Source organism: Mustela nivalis (assembly GCF_964662115.1).
Source record: "Mustela nivalis genome assembly, chromosome: 5".
Taxonomy (NCBI): Eukaryota; Metazoa; Chordata; class Mammalia; order Carnivora; family Mustelidae; genus Mustela; species Mustela nivalis.
The window spans coordinates 41,752,052-41,767,402 of NC_139024.1; the positions used below are offsets into that span (position 1 = coordinate 41,752,052).

Here is a 15,351-nt window from a genome sequence, read left to right on the forward strand (position 1 = left end):
AGAGGAAGCATCAGAACAGTAGAACAAAATTAAATGGTAAATGGAGAAATGGAACTGGTTATGAAAGTCAACAAATCATTCCACTTGTATCATTGCCTTTGTGATAGACTTTTCTTACAGCATCATCACCTAATAGTGAATGTTTAATCTGATGTAGTTTTAAAACCATCATTTTTTTAAGCCCTAAAATTCTTTTAAATTTTAACAAGCTTTTAAATGTTAAATAATTAGGCATACTTCAAGTTAAATTTGAACAGAAATATAGCCTTATAAGTGCCTTAATGTCTATTTAGATCATATTAATTGATATATTTTCATGAAATATATTTTCTTACTAACAAAGACCAGAGAAAATGGTGCATTTAATAACTTCTATTCCACAGTGCAAAATATATGGAAAGCTAAGGCCATTACCTACATAATGGAATTTTCTTTTATATATGGGAAAAGGAACTGACATTAATACAAGGAAGAAGGATTATGTATTTTTGCCTGAATTATCAGGATAATTAAGTCAATCCTTTACTTCTCTTTGCTATAGAAGATAATGCAAAAAGGCAACCAAACTATAATAATTCCAAAACTCTGATGGTTATATAAGACTTAGAAAAGACTCAGTTGCTCATTCAGCCATAACAGAAGCATCATTTATCCAGCTATGGTGTTGGCCCATGAGATCTGCCGTGTATACTGAGGACATGTCTTAGACATAATGCAATTATAAGGGTCAACTAAAATTTTCCTACTAACTTTAGAAAAATACATTATCAAGTTACTTTTTCTTGATCAAATTAGTAGAAACCAGACTCGTTCCCAGAAATGAATGGAAAATAACAAATACATCCACTGGCACCTTCATTCTCTTGAACCCTTCACAAGACTCTTTTATGAAGCTAGCTAAGCAGAACAACACAAAGCGAACAAAGAGATAAGGGAGAATAACAGGGCTCGTTTAAGCAGGGGCCTGGAACCCCAGCTTAAATGGGGTCTTGGACTCCTATTAACTTAGAAACCATGAGCTTGGGCATTGTGTCCTTAAAGCATTTGTACACTTAAGATATTACAGAAGGAGCCGGGGGTGGGGAGCGTGCTGAGACAGTCTATAAGTATATCAGGAGCACTGATCCTTCTGATGCTTCTAGAGGGTTTTCGGCCCAACTAGTCTTGACATCCTGCAGGGATACCCAGAGAGGCTTGCACAGTCCAGAACTGCAAGGATTTTTATTCCAGTACAACAGTGATAAATATCTCACTTACTGAAATGTCTCTCTGAAACAAAGAATATCTTCAGTAGGGCAGTGAAAACTAAAATAACCTGCTGTTGATCCTATTGATAAAGAAAAGACTTTATTTGAATTCTTGTTTTGTCACTCTATGTTCACCCTAATCAGGACGTGGATATTTTATACCCTCAATGGTCACAGAAACAAAGCTGTCAACTCTAGGTAGACTTTAGAATGCTTCATACTGCTGCTCATGTACCCAGAGTGTTTCTTTGATGTGTTACCATAGTTGCGACTTATATAAGTTTAGGGGTAGTAGATGGAGAAACAATTGTGCACTTAGTGAGATGGACAAACAGGTAATATCATTCCAAAAATCTGAAGTTTCTTTTTTTTTAAATAATAGATTCAACACATTAAAATATTTTTATTTTTCTAAAGATATGATTTATAGCTTAAATTAATAGAATAAGTTGTTTATATTTTTAGAAACAGAATTCTGGGAAAATCCCCTTAAATGTCATTCAGTCATTGTTTTACTCTAACAGTAATAAAAACCAACTGCTTCTTTAATAGGTGCATCTACGCATCTTGCTAGAAATTTCCAATTATGATTTTCCCAGTAGCAAACAAAAACAAAATTAATGGCAGCTGCATCCCCCAAAGCCTAAACCATATTACTAATGAACTCTCAAAGAAAACTCTCAGTGCAAAAAATAATCAGGTGAAAATTACTGTAATAATCCAAAGGTAGAAATAAAGGGGAAAATTACTGAAATGCAGAGGACCGCTTTCCTGCCATGATCCTGTTAACTGGTAAAATTGCCTACGCACCGTGGTACTTTGACATTACTAAAGTCCTTGAACTGCACAAAATCCATGTATACTTTAAAACTGTATTCCTTAATTAAAGTTGGCTGATACTGAACAGAAATTAGTCTATATTTCATAACCACACCATGCTCCAGCTCAGAGTTAACAGGTGACTTTGTTTTAATGAAAGTGCTTGGTTGCATTTAAGTGGGAAATTGTGATCACATAGGTGGTAACCTTAATGTAGAATAAATCTCAGGTACACATAGGTTTGCGTTGCTGAAAAAAGATGTGTGATCCTTTGTCTTCACTGAAGAAGCTTTGTAGCTCTTCCAGATACTAAAATTTTAATCTTTGAGGCCATGCCAATAGGCAGATTTACCTAGATGGGCTGGGATAGGAAATAGTGATTTAGTAGAAGCGAGTCTTAATTACTATTGACAAAATGCCTTAATTTGGGTTTGTAAGAAGCTAGAAGGCTTGAATATAATACAGAATGCGAAATGGCTTTATCCTAGTTACTGTTAATTCCTAAAACCGTGCATAAAGTCCAAGAGCAAAAATTCTGGAGTCTGAAAGTCTGGAGTCTGTCAGCTACAAACTCTTCATCTTCTGGACAATTTACATTAACATCTAATGACCTCCATTTCCTTATCTGTGAAATAGGGATTAATAAATAAGCACCTAATAAAGTTGTCATGACAATTTGATGATAGAATATGTGTGAGGTCTCTGGTCTCCTGAAGTTATATAATTCTATATAGACCACCCATAACATTTCCTCCTCCACACATGCACCCATGGGTGCATCTTCTATTTCCTTCCTGCTTTAAGTGCGGAGACAAAAATAAAATTTGAAGAAGCAGCCTATGATCTAATAAGGCACTGTGCTATCTCAAAACAATATATGGCAAGGGTCATAGTACTAGGTAATGAAGAACAACTCATATTTACTGAAGACTTAAATTTTGTGCCAGACACTATGTTAAGTACATGATCTGCTTTTTTTCTTTTTCATTTAATTTTTAGAGCAATGGTATAACTTAGGCAATATCATCCTCCTCCTCATCCCCATTTTGCAGATAAAATACTGAGGCTTATCGACATTAACTCCTTGCCCAAGTACAAGTTGCATAGTAATCTTGGTCTGCTAACTCCTAATTCGGTGTTTTCCCCATTACTAGTGTTTAGACTGGTTGGAATCAGCAGGGAAAGGAAGGGAGATAGTAGCATACTTGGCTCAGGTTACAGGGATGATGGCTCAGTAACATTAAAAGCAGCTTTGAACCCCAGCAAGTAGCTGTTAAAAACTTCAAATGTGGCTAGTACCAGGTGTCGAAGTAATAATATTTTGGATACACTGAGTTAAATAAAATATATCATTAAAATTAATTTCACCTTTTACCTTTTCCTTTTTACCTAGGTAGCAGAAACTTTAAAATTGCATATGTGGCTTTATATTTTTATTAGACAGCACTGCTCTAGAACCAGAACATCTGGGTTTGTTCTGGCTTGGCCACCTACTAGCTGTGTGAACGGTGAATTCCTTACCCTCTCTGTGCCTTTCATCTGTGAAATGGGGATCATAGCGGCACCCACCTCATAGGGCCATTGTGAAAAATAAATAGTTCCATAGACATGAGAGGCTCAGGAGGCCGCCTGCACATAATAAGCTCTCCCTTCGTGCATAAAAAGGGAAAGTCAGCAAGACTTTGGGGTCTGCTTGATTATAGAGGCCAAGAAAGAAGAGGCGTTCAGGGCATTCAAAGTATGAGATTGGACAGCTAATATGATTAGTCATAATTCCATAAGAAATGTGCAAAAAGACAGGACTGAAGGTAATTTGCTGCAGGACTATTTGTAACAGCAAGAGATGATGAACAATGTAAACCTACATCAGAAGGAGGCTGGTCACACTCATCGAAGGGATACTTAAGGCACCTGCTAAATGAGGAGAGGTTTTGTGGACCAATGGGGAACGGTCTTCATGCATACTTTTAAATGGAAAAGCAAGGTGCAGAACAGTATGTGTGGTATATTAGTATTTGTTAAAAAGAAAATAAAGAAAGAATTCATGTATTTGTTTGAGTATGCATGGAATAACTCTAGAAAGAGTAACAAGGATCTTCTTGCCACCGGAGAGGAAAACTGGATGGTTGAGACATGGGGATGGAGGAGACAGACTTTGCTGTATGTCCTTCTGTTCCTTTTGAATTTGGAATCATTTGGATGTAATATATGCATATAAGTGATCAAAATTTCAAATAAGTTTGTTTTTAATTGGGAAATGTGAAGGACAAGTTAGTTACTTGAAATAAGCGGACTTGGGAGGGAGGTCCTGGATTGGCTCCCAGTTTTGGTTTTTGGGCCAAATACCCATTGAATTAATTACATTTCTTTCCTCTGATTTTTAGAAAAGGCAAATAAGTATTATTAAATCACTGCTTTTATGCACCAGTTAATAACATTCAGCTGCCACCTCTTAGGTTCATGTGAACATTTCTAAGGGAGACTAGCCCTCAATTCTTCTCTGCTATCATGTTATCAGGCTGGTGAAACACGGAAGAAAAAAAGATACCATTCCTGTGCTTGGAAACCACTTTTTAGTTATTGAAGTAGATATGTAAGCTCATGAATAAATGATACAGTGAGCCCTGTAATAGAGGGGAAAGCTGGGGGAATTAGTTCTGCCTCATGGGAAGGGCTGGCCAAGGGGATATCAGAAATGGAGGTAAGTTTAGCACCAGGCCTTGAAAGATCAGTGGAGCAGAGATCTTGGAAATGTGTATTTCAGACAGGGGGAGGCTTAGAGGGAAGGAGGAAGGTGTGCAGGTGTGACTCAAAGAACAGCAGGGCCAGTGAGCTCTATGTTGGAGTATAGGTGGGTATGGGTATGGGTGGAGTATGGGTGGGCGCTGAGAGGCCAAAGTTGGATATGAGGATGTGCCAGGACCATGAACAGCTCTCTCACAAATTGTGGCTATTTTCTGTGTCCTTCAGATGGTGGATGTAAACTTTCAAATGTAAACGGAGTTGTTTAGCAAATGTAAGTTTGCAGAGAGTGGAGTTGACTCAGAAGAGAGCCTGGACCCAGGGATAGTAGAATCTAGAAAGGTGTACCACATTCAGCACCTTGTCCCTATTCCAAGTTACTAAATAAAGCAGAAGGAAAAAAAAAAAAAACCCACATTGTGATACTTAAGGTATTCATTTAAATTTTTCACCTTTGCTTCCATGTTCTGTCTCCACTCACTAATCCTACATACTCTTGGCATAGACATCCTGACCTTGGGGAAGCCTCCTTCTGCCCCCCGAGACTAACCGCCCCCAACAGTGTCTGGTGTATCTCCAGTCATAGTTGTCACCACACTTCATCATAATTACCGGGGTCAGCTGTCTGTCTTCTGCCACACTGTGTACTCCATGTGATAGGGACTCTTGCTTGGTACTGTACATGCCCAGCCCTTAGTGCTTACCTACCACAGAGCCTGGCACATACTGGGTCCTCCATAATTTTGTCGAATGAATGAATGAGTGACTCATGACTTCAGATAGGTAGGATTTCTGTATTTTAGCAGGAGAACTCAGAACATTTTCATTTGTTCCAAGATAATTACTATCCCACAGCACCCCCGCTATACAGTGTGCTATATTAAAAAAAATATATATAACTAGGAAATAAAATGTTAGTTTTTATGGTTATTTTAAAATTATTATAGATACCACTTAGTAATTCTAATGTCATTATAAGCGAAAGAGCCTAATAGCTGCATTTTAAGGAGAATTTATAAATAGTAAAATCAATTCCCTGGCTGTTTATTTTGAAACAAACACCAAATTGTTTATCTTAGAATTGAAGAGCTCTTAAAATTTGGCTCCCTTTTCTCAGTTATCCTTATTTCCGGGGCCATCTACACGGAAGCCTAGATGATACAGCATTGAGGCCTGCTTCCTGTCTCCCAGCATGCTTGTGTCACCGCACCACTCATGAGGGACACTGTCAGGAAACGCTCTCCTTCATCACTGCTTCCCAGTGTTCAGGATCTTGGTCTGCCCAGGAGCCTCAGTGCAAGTTTGCCGTTCGTGACATTTTTCTTGGTTGGTGTACACATGTTCAACGTTCACCTCAACCATGAGTTGGTCCAAATGTCTCCTCTGGGGGAGGAGACTTGCCTGACAGAGACAGGCCAGCATCCAGATCTTCCCCTATGGTCATCTGTTCCTCTGGTTCTCAGAAGTCTCTTCCTCCCCCTTCACATTCAGCACACAGGCTGCACACAGTCCCTGATTCCATACAGCCTCATTCTTTGGTTGTGCTGTACATTCAGTCTTACCTGTGTGACAAGGTGATAAAGTCTTTAAGAGCAGTAGTTGTGTGACATGTTGCTCTACCCTGTCCCCACCAGCATTAGGATGCTGTGTGTCTGTGGTGGTAGAAGCCAGTGGTAGACATTTCCTAATGCAACTATGAGGTGTGTGCCACGCCCAAGACACACTTCCTTCTGCTTGACTGTCAGACCCTGGAGGTCTGTGCAGGATCACACAGTGACTTAAATCCAGACAGCTTCAGTAATGAAAGAAATGTGTTTCTAGTGGGCGCCTCCACATCGCCAACTCTGGGTGGCTTTTCTGTGACTGACTGACTCATTTTGTTGACTGAAGGTGACAAGGATTTTATCTAGGCTCAGAGACAGGAATAAAATACCATGATGGTACATGTTTGGGATGTTTACAGTCAGTTTTTAAAACATTATTATGATTTTCCCAAGCTTTTCACCATTGAGCTTTTTTGTTTTCCCTCCTGTTAGGACTCCCTGCTGTGGGTCTCTTTCTCAGTCCTTTTGAGTTTGGCCTGATCCAAGACGGAGGTTATGAAGTCTATCCTAGATGGCCTTGCCGATACCACCTTCCGCACCATCACAACAGACCTCCTCTACGTGGGCTCCAATGACATTCAGTACGAAGATATCAAAGGTGACATGGCATCCAAATTAGGGTACTTTCCACAGAAATTTCCTTTAACTTCCTTTCGGGGAAGTCCCTTCCAAGAAAAGATGACTGCCGGAGACAATGCCCAGTTGGTCCCGGCAGACCAGGTGAACATTACTGAATTTTACAACAAGTCCCTTTCATCCTACAAGGAGAATGAGGAGAATATCCAGTGTGGGGAGAACTTCATGGACATGGAGTGCTTCATGATTCTGAACCCCAGCCAGCAACTGGCCATCGCCGTCTTGTCCCTCACGCTGGGCACCTTCACGGTTCTGGAGAACCTGCTGGTGCTGTGTGTCATCCTCCATTCTCGCAGCCTCCGCTGCCGGCCCTCTTACCACTTCATCGGCAGCCTGGCCGTGGCCGACCTCCTGGGGAGCGTCATTTTCGTCTACAGCTTTGTTGACTTCCACGTGTTCCACCGCAAAGACAGCCCCAACGTGTTTCTCTTCAAACTGGGTGGGGTCACTGCCTCTTTCACGGCCTCGGTAGGCAGCCTGTTCCTCACGGCCATTGACAGGTACATATCTATTCACAGGCCCCTGGCCTATAAGAGGATCGTCACCAGGCCCAAGGCCGTGGTGGCGTTCTGCCTGATGTGGACCATCGCGATTGTGATCGCCGTGCTGCCTCTCCTGGGGTGGAACTGCAAGAAGCTGCAGTCCGTTTGCTCAGACATTTTCCCACTCATCGACGAAACCTACCTGATGTTCTGGATTGGGGTCACCAGCGTGCTGCTGCTGTTCATCGTGTATGCGTACATGTATATTCTCTGGAAGGCTCATAGCCATGCAGTCCGCATGATTCAGCGCGGGACCCAGAAGAGCATTATCATCCACACATCCGAGGATGGCAAAGTGCAGGTGACACGGCCCGACCAAGCCCGCATGGACATTCGGCTGGCCAAGACCCTGGTCCTGATCCTTGTGGTCTTGATCATCTGCTGGGGCCCTCTGCTTGCGATTATGGTGTATGACGTCTTTGGGAAGATGAACAAGCTCATTAAGACAGTATTTGCGTTCTGCAGTATGCTCTGCCTGCTGAATTCCACCGTGAACCCCATCATCTACGCTCTGAGGAGCAAGGACCTGAGACATGCTTTCCGGAGTATGTTCCCCTCGTGTGAAGGCACTGCGCAGCCTCTTGACAACAGCATGGGGGACTCAGACTGCCTGCACAAGCATGCCAACAACGCGGCCAGTGTTCACAGGGCTGCAGAGAGCTGCATCAAGAGCACGGTCAAGATTGCCAAGGTGACCATGTCTGTGTCCACAGACACGTCTGCCGAGGCTCTGTGAGCCTGATGCCTTCCTGGCAGCACAGGAAAAGAAATTCAATTTTTTTTTTTAAAGCTTAAAATCTAGAAGAGTCTGTCGTCTCATCGGTTATATTTTTTTAAGTTGACCATGCTCAGTGAAAGGGGACTGTCACCAGGATCGGTTCTCAGCTCTGTAGCATTTCGACAGTGTAGGTACCGAAACTCAGTTCTTCAGGGGTTTATAGTGAAGAAAGCCAGCTGCTGATGTGACCGAAGCTTCTTCAGGGTCTCAGTGAAATGGGAGAGACACGTGCAGCTACATGGTCTGAAGTCTAAGGACCCATAGGAAAACACCATCAAATGAGTAATGCCTTTGTAACCACAACTCTCATTATAATGTGAAATGTATTTGTCCATAAGTATCAGAGATGTCCATTTTTACAAGTTATAGTACTAAAGTAGAGCTCTTTTGTAAAATGTGTCGTGTCATGTGAGATGTGGATCCGTGTTTACTGTGTGTTATTTATATTCGTCTAGTTCAGCAAAACCGGAAGGTAGATTTTCATGAGAACAATGGGACACAAGCGGCGGATATACACCAGTGAGACCACTTTTTTAAAAAAGTATTGCCCGTGACTTGAGAAACCTTAATATTTTTTCCAATCTATTTAAATTTGACACTGAGATACTCATAAAGGTTTATTTTTCTGTTAACAAAAGAAGAATCTGAAGACTATCCAGAGCATTGAGCAGAATTCACTGATACTTAAACATTTGTTAGCCCTACATTTTCATACATGGACATTTATTATCTTCTGGACTATGGCTGTTCTGTTGGGTGATGGATTACAAGCAGAATGGAAAAGAGAAGGCATATTGACTTTTCTGGCTGACATCTCTGACTTTCTTTAGTCTTTAGCTATTACTAGACCTCTTAAGACAGCATGTGTCAACCTTAATGTATATTGTTATCACTGTGCAATTGCTGTTTACTTGAAGAGTACTGCATTCTTATATTCCAGGTTTCAGTAGATTTCATGCCTGGGTGGCCAAATGAGTCTTCATTTTTTCTTAATTGAAAATAAGTATTGTCTGGATCAGTAAAATTATACCGTGCGTGAGTGTGAATATAAATGTGTGTGTGTTTCTATCCTGTAACCGTTACAGTCGTGTCCTAAAGTGAGAAAACTGTGACCAAGTGTAAATCGTACCACTTGCTGCATACTTGCACATGAATTCAGTTTCTAAAATTGAGTTCTTTATGAAAGCTGGTTGGTAAAAATACCATAAACATTCATAAAACTCCCCCCTCCCCACCAAGGGATTGGGTCAAGTACTACTACTAAACTGACCTTTAGATATTTCTTAAGACTCGTGTCTACCAAGGAATGATCAATGACAAACATGCAAGTGAAGGTCTATATTTGCCATGTCAGTGTTGGGAAAATGAGTGTCTTGGTTTCTGAGCACCTAAGGTCTACCAGGTCTATAGGGAGGTAAATCATCAAAAAGGAAGCGGTTCTAAAGAAATCCATGATGACATTTGTTGTTGGAACGTGCAGCAGTGTGATCCCGTCTAAGCAACACTGGACCCCGCCTGCTGAAGGAGGAGTACGCAGTCTGGTCCTCGTGGCTAAGGAGGCTGGGCAGACAGTGGTGATACAGAAAAAGGCAGTGAGGAGCAGACACCCTTGAGACTGAGGCTTGGATGACATACAGCTCTTCTATGCTTTACCCAGATGCCCGTGGTGACAGCCCAGGACCTGGCTTTGACTAGATAGGTTTGGGCTAAGAAGTAGGCCTCTCCTCTTTTCCTGGTAAGCAGGGTCTGCTAAAATATAAGCTGAGCATGGCTTGCTTTCTTCTTGTGCCCAGCCTGATACTCCTTAGTGGTGCCATGGATGCTCAGAATAAGGCCCTTTTCCCAGTGAGCATTAATATTGCTTCAGAAGTCACTTGACCCTGACCAATTTTACTTACAAATAGTCTTCTTATACAGATAAAGCATGGCTCCTACAGGACCCAGAGACCTGCCTAGCATGAATTAAAGTGGAGAGCTAGCATTTATCTGGTGATTTCTAGCTCTCTAGATAGATGAGCAGTCTACTGGGGCATTGTCCTTTTGTGGCAGTATATGGTCTGCAGCTGAATGTGGCCTGTGGGCCAAGCTGGGATGGATTTAACTGTCTGTATGTACAGCTCAAATCTGCCTGCTGGTTGCCTCACTTTATCTCTCTGGGATATGCAGGGGAGGGCTCAGCATGCTGGAGGATGAATAAGCTCTCTTTAGGAGAAAGAAAAAAGATCGTTTCCAAAAACTCACCAAGGTCTGGTTCCACTGAAGAACTGCCATTTTTTTGTCCTGCAGTATCCCGAATTTTAATCCACACATCTCAGAGCTCACCAGGCAGCACCAACTCTCTGCTCGCAGCTATGAAGACCTGGTGAAGACGAAATTCTCATTATTTGTAGAAAAATTCCAGGATTCATTTTTGAAACTGTATCTGTGTGTATGCAATGTAGATTTTATAGTGTGTTGTGCTTTCAAAGATCTGAATCATATATAACAAATTAAGGGACAATGGGGCTGATGGCACTAAACTTGGTGCTTATTGATATTCCAAGAAATATCTATGAAATACCATCACATTTGTGTTACACTACCTTCATTTTAAAACTCTTCAATTAGTTTGATTCACTTTGATGCTTTTAATATCATTTCCCAACCCAAGAGACTCAAATGTTCTCCCTAATGAGTATACTTATTAGAATTACCATTCATCAGTATCATTCATTACCGAGTCCCTTAATTAGGCCCATTAACTTAAATATAATTTAAATTTCAAATAAGTCTTGTAAGGTCTGACTTCAGACTTACCTATGTTCCTCTGAGGGTAACATATTTGTCCTGACCATGCATTTCACTATCACATACGTCTTCAGAAAGGGCCAAATTCCTAACCTATTCAACTCCCTCAGAGTAATGATGAATCTTTCAGTCCTACACCAATAGTTTCATTTAGACAAAGAGGGCTGTTTATAAGAAACTCTGATTTTCCATTATGTAGGAGATTTATGGAAAAGAAACATGGATCTGGGAGAAGCTGCAGACATATGCCTACACTTGAGATGATACCCAAGCCTCCCCACTACACCGAGTCAGGTCTTATCTGGCATTAAGTGTCAAGGGATTTTGGCTGCCTAAACCCACGTTGCAGGAACCAGGCCCAACCACCAGATGAGAATTAGGCCCTGGATGAGTAGCACTCTAGTTACTGTCCTGTTGATTCATTTCTGCCATCCCACATATGTAAAAGAGGCCACCGATACCATGCGCAAAATTAGATTTCTCACAATCTAACTGTATATTTGTATGATATTTTAAAATCTCCTAAATGCTGGGCAATGGCTATTAAGAATTGTCTTGCATTGGCCTTCTGATGAAATGTTAACAATGCCTATTGTAATATAGACAAAACATTTTATCTACTGATTGGGGCTGAATGTATGTAAATAGGTTTAAAAAAAAAGTCAGACATTTAAGAAGTGGCCTACAAATCAGTACTTTTCAGATAGAAGGGTTTCTTTACATTGCTGTGGCATCCTACAACCTATCTTCACGTAAACTTAGTGTACTAGACTTGCTGGGGATCCGAGTCCCCAAGAGAGGAAATCTTTTCTTGTGACAATATGAATCAAGATGCCAGATTATCTGGATTCTTATTTCCGATGTTTCAACTGGGAAACAGAACTCTTTACTGTCTGTAAATCTAACATTATTCCTTTTCCTCTTAGAAGAATATGGTATCGTTAGATGTCCATTGAGCTGGTAACATCCTTGCAACCGCCGTAATATCTTCGTTAATAATATGTATAATACTTTGTACACAGGTACTAGTAAGATTGTTATTCAATGTAGCTTCAGTCATTAAATTACTAGAGCAAAGTAGTACTTTCGTAATATTTACAATGTATTAAGCCCACACTATATTTTATTTCGATGATATAATTAAATTGTTACTTATTCCAAGAGACAACATCCCATCATGTCTATTGTCCAAAGTTACCTGGAATCCAATAAAAATTCTAGATTCTCATGAAGAACATAAAATGCCTTTGAATTCTGCCTTATTTCACAGTCTAACATTAAGACACTCAGGATTTAAGTTCTGAAAGATTGTTGAACAACTGATTTGTTCCCAAAAAGCACTTAGGACTTTGATAAATGAGGACAGGTTGGGTTAATGTTATTTTTAACATAGGAAAAACATGCATAAAGTAATCATTTATATAATAACGAACAAAAGCCTGCCATGCTTTTTTTAAAACATTATTTCATTAAGGGGTTTAGTGATTTTTCAGTAAATTAAAACAAATGTACTGTTCACAATATGAAATGAAATCACAACTTAGCAGATTTAGCAAAACATATGAATCTGAGAAATTTGTAAACATTCTGATCTATGTGAGAGAGATAATTACTTTTCAATATAACTTAGAAAAACAATTTTTACTTGAACAAGAAGAAAAAGTAGTTTGGAAATTTTATGATGAAGTAAAAAAATATTATAATGAAGTTTACACATTATTATTCTGAAAGTACATTTGCAGTTAATTTTGAATGAACATTTTAAATTTTTCAAATGATAAATTGACAACTATTTGAAAATAGATTATCTTTATTATTTTAATGACAAAATAAAAATTTATCATTCTGTCTGTTTTAGTAAACACTGTGGTTAACTGCATAAGCTGAATGCTTCTACCAAAAAAAGCAAATGCTGTGTGTTCTTAAGTTTTACATTGGGACTTAATGGGCATAAGGTACTTATTTCAGTATCTTCATGTAGCAAAACTCAAAACTGATCCCCCATCAATAATATGTGTTGCCATCGATAGTGAAATATTCATTTAGAATGATACAGGAACAAAAAAGTAAGCGAGGTATGCAAGAGGCTCCACAGTGCCCCCTTGGATGGTTCCAGCTGGAAAAATTCCAGCCTTACCTCTAGAATGTTCTGTAAGAGTTTCTCCTGGATTGAAGGTGATGCATGGGAAGTTTTTGGCCCCATACTGGAACATAGAAAGTGGACAATACATATTATCATTGTTCTTCAATTCCCTGTTCCTGAATGCTAGTGAGGGAAATTTGGAGTGTACATATCTGATTAGTTTAGGAGGTGATGAAATGTGTAGAAGGATAAGTCTCTGAACATCTAGAAGTACAGGTCATTGAGCTACTGTTTTTCAGAAGTTTCTGATAATATTAAGGAATGGATATATAGGATTATAGGAGACATGGTTCCCTGTGACATATTCAAAAGAAAAGAGAATGACAGAAAGGAATGAAATGGGGTGAGGAATTAATTAAAATAATACAGCTGTAGACTTGGATTAACAGAAAAAATGAGATTCTGAGACTCCCCAGTGTTGACCGCAGCAGCTTATTCATTGCCTTGAACATGGGTGTTCCAATATTTGTAGAGCAAATAAATAACTTTTCTCTTACTGCTAAGAAACAGATGACTTATGTAGCACTTCAGTTGTTTAAGAATAATAATATTAGTGTGGTGTCTGGGTGGCAGACACCACTCTTGGTTTCTGCTCAGGTCATGATCTCAGGGTTGTGGAATGAAGGCCCATGATGGGCTCTGCACTGGGCATAGAGTCTGCTTGGGGTTCTCTCTCTCTCTCTCTCTCCCCCACTGCCCCTCTCCCCCTCTCTGTGTCTCTCTCAAAAACAAACAAACAAAAAACCCCACTCCATAATAACAATATTAGAATTCTTGACATCCTTAAGTAAACCTGATCCATTTGGATATGTTCAAATATTCCTTATGCAACATTTTGACTGATATGAGAACCTGGCAAATCTCAAAGATACCCGGTTTTGACTGACAAGGCAGCTCTTACGCTACAAAGAACACTGGGGAAGAAATTATGAGACCCAGCATGTACTTCTGGATCAGTCACTATCTAGTTGTTTAGCCTTGGACAAGCTACCATTTCTGATCTGCTTTTCTCAGCAGTAAAAGTGCCAGCTCTGAAAATATCAGTAGCATCCGATGATATCAGATGTCTTGAAGAGCTTTGAAAACTGTGAAGGGCTATACATGTATATATATAGTATATAGTATAACGTAAAGTATTAGCAATAGTCCATGTTCAGAGCATTCATTTTATCTTAATGACTCAGTTAATGTCTACACTAGTCCTTGAGCTAAAAATCAGGAATAAAAGAGCGCCATTGTGTTAGCACTTTACATTGGCACTACATATATGTGTGCACATATATAATACATACACATATATTATTTATATATATATATACATATATTATATATACAATATACATATTATTTAATCCTCAAGAAACTTTATGATGTATATATTATTAGCCTTATAATATAGGCGAGATAAAAACTGAGTGAGGGAAATACCACATTGCCAAGGTTAGAACTCAGGTGTTCTTGATTCCAAAGCCCATAGTGTCTTTATCAAACCCCAGTGACTCCAGTCATTTATTATTCATTTAAAGCCATACAGTCCACAAGTATTTATTGCAGACTTCCTATGTTCTAGAAAATGCAGAGTTGAGGAGAATCACCATTACTTACCAGAATGCTTAGTAAAAATAATACCCAAAGTTCTATCCTTTTGCAGGGCATTTTCACACACATAGGACCCAGAAGTCAAGTATCTTGCTCAAACTCACATCAGTAGTTAGTAGTATGTTGACTCTCTGGAGCTCAAACCCAGGTCCTTTGGTTCTAAATTCTGGATCTTTCCATCTCACCACATTGCAAAGGAGCATGGGATAAAATGAAGTGTGTGGCTCTTGCCTTGTCCTTCTTTCATTCTCCAGATGGCAGCAATTCGAGAACTTTTTCAATTAGCAATAATCGCGCCTCGGATAAACCTCATTGGCTACGATACTGCCACTGCGCAAAGCTCGAGAATTTTTTCAAATTGGGATGGCAAAATAAATTAAATTTGTGTTTCTTTATTACTTGCCTAGTAAGATTCATCACTCACTTTGGGAACCTGAAACAGTGGCTAAGGAGA

General features: G+C 39.7%; 1 protein-coding gene across 3 annotated transcripts in view; it reads left to right on the forward strand.

Moving 5' to 3' along the window:
• CNR1 (cannabinoid receptor 1) overlaps positions 1 to 12,397 on the forward strand; it is a 24,125-nt gene extending 11,728 nt beyond the window's left edge. For all 3 annotated transcript variants that reach the window (XM_082729625.1, XM_082729624.1, XM_082729623.1), the window contains one exon: positions 6,845 to 12,397. In XM_082729625.1, coding sequence (XP_082585751.1) covers positions 6,908 to 8,326 — 1,419 coding nt within the window. In that variant the 5' untranslated portion in view covers positions 6,845 to 6,907 and the 3' untranslated portion in view covers positions 8,327 to 12,397. The remainder of the gene's footprint in view (positions 1 to 6,844) is intronic.
• Positions 12,398 to 15,351: the final 2,954 nt, after the last annotated feature.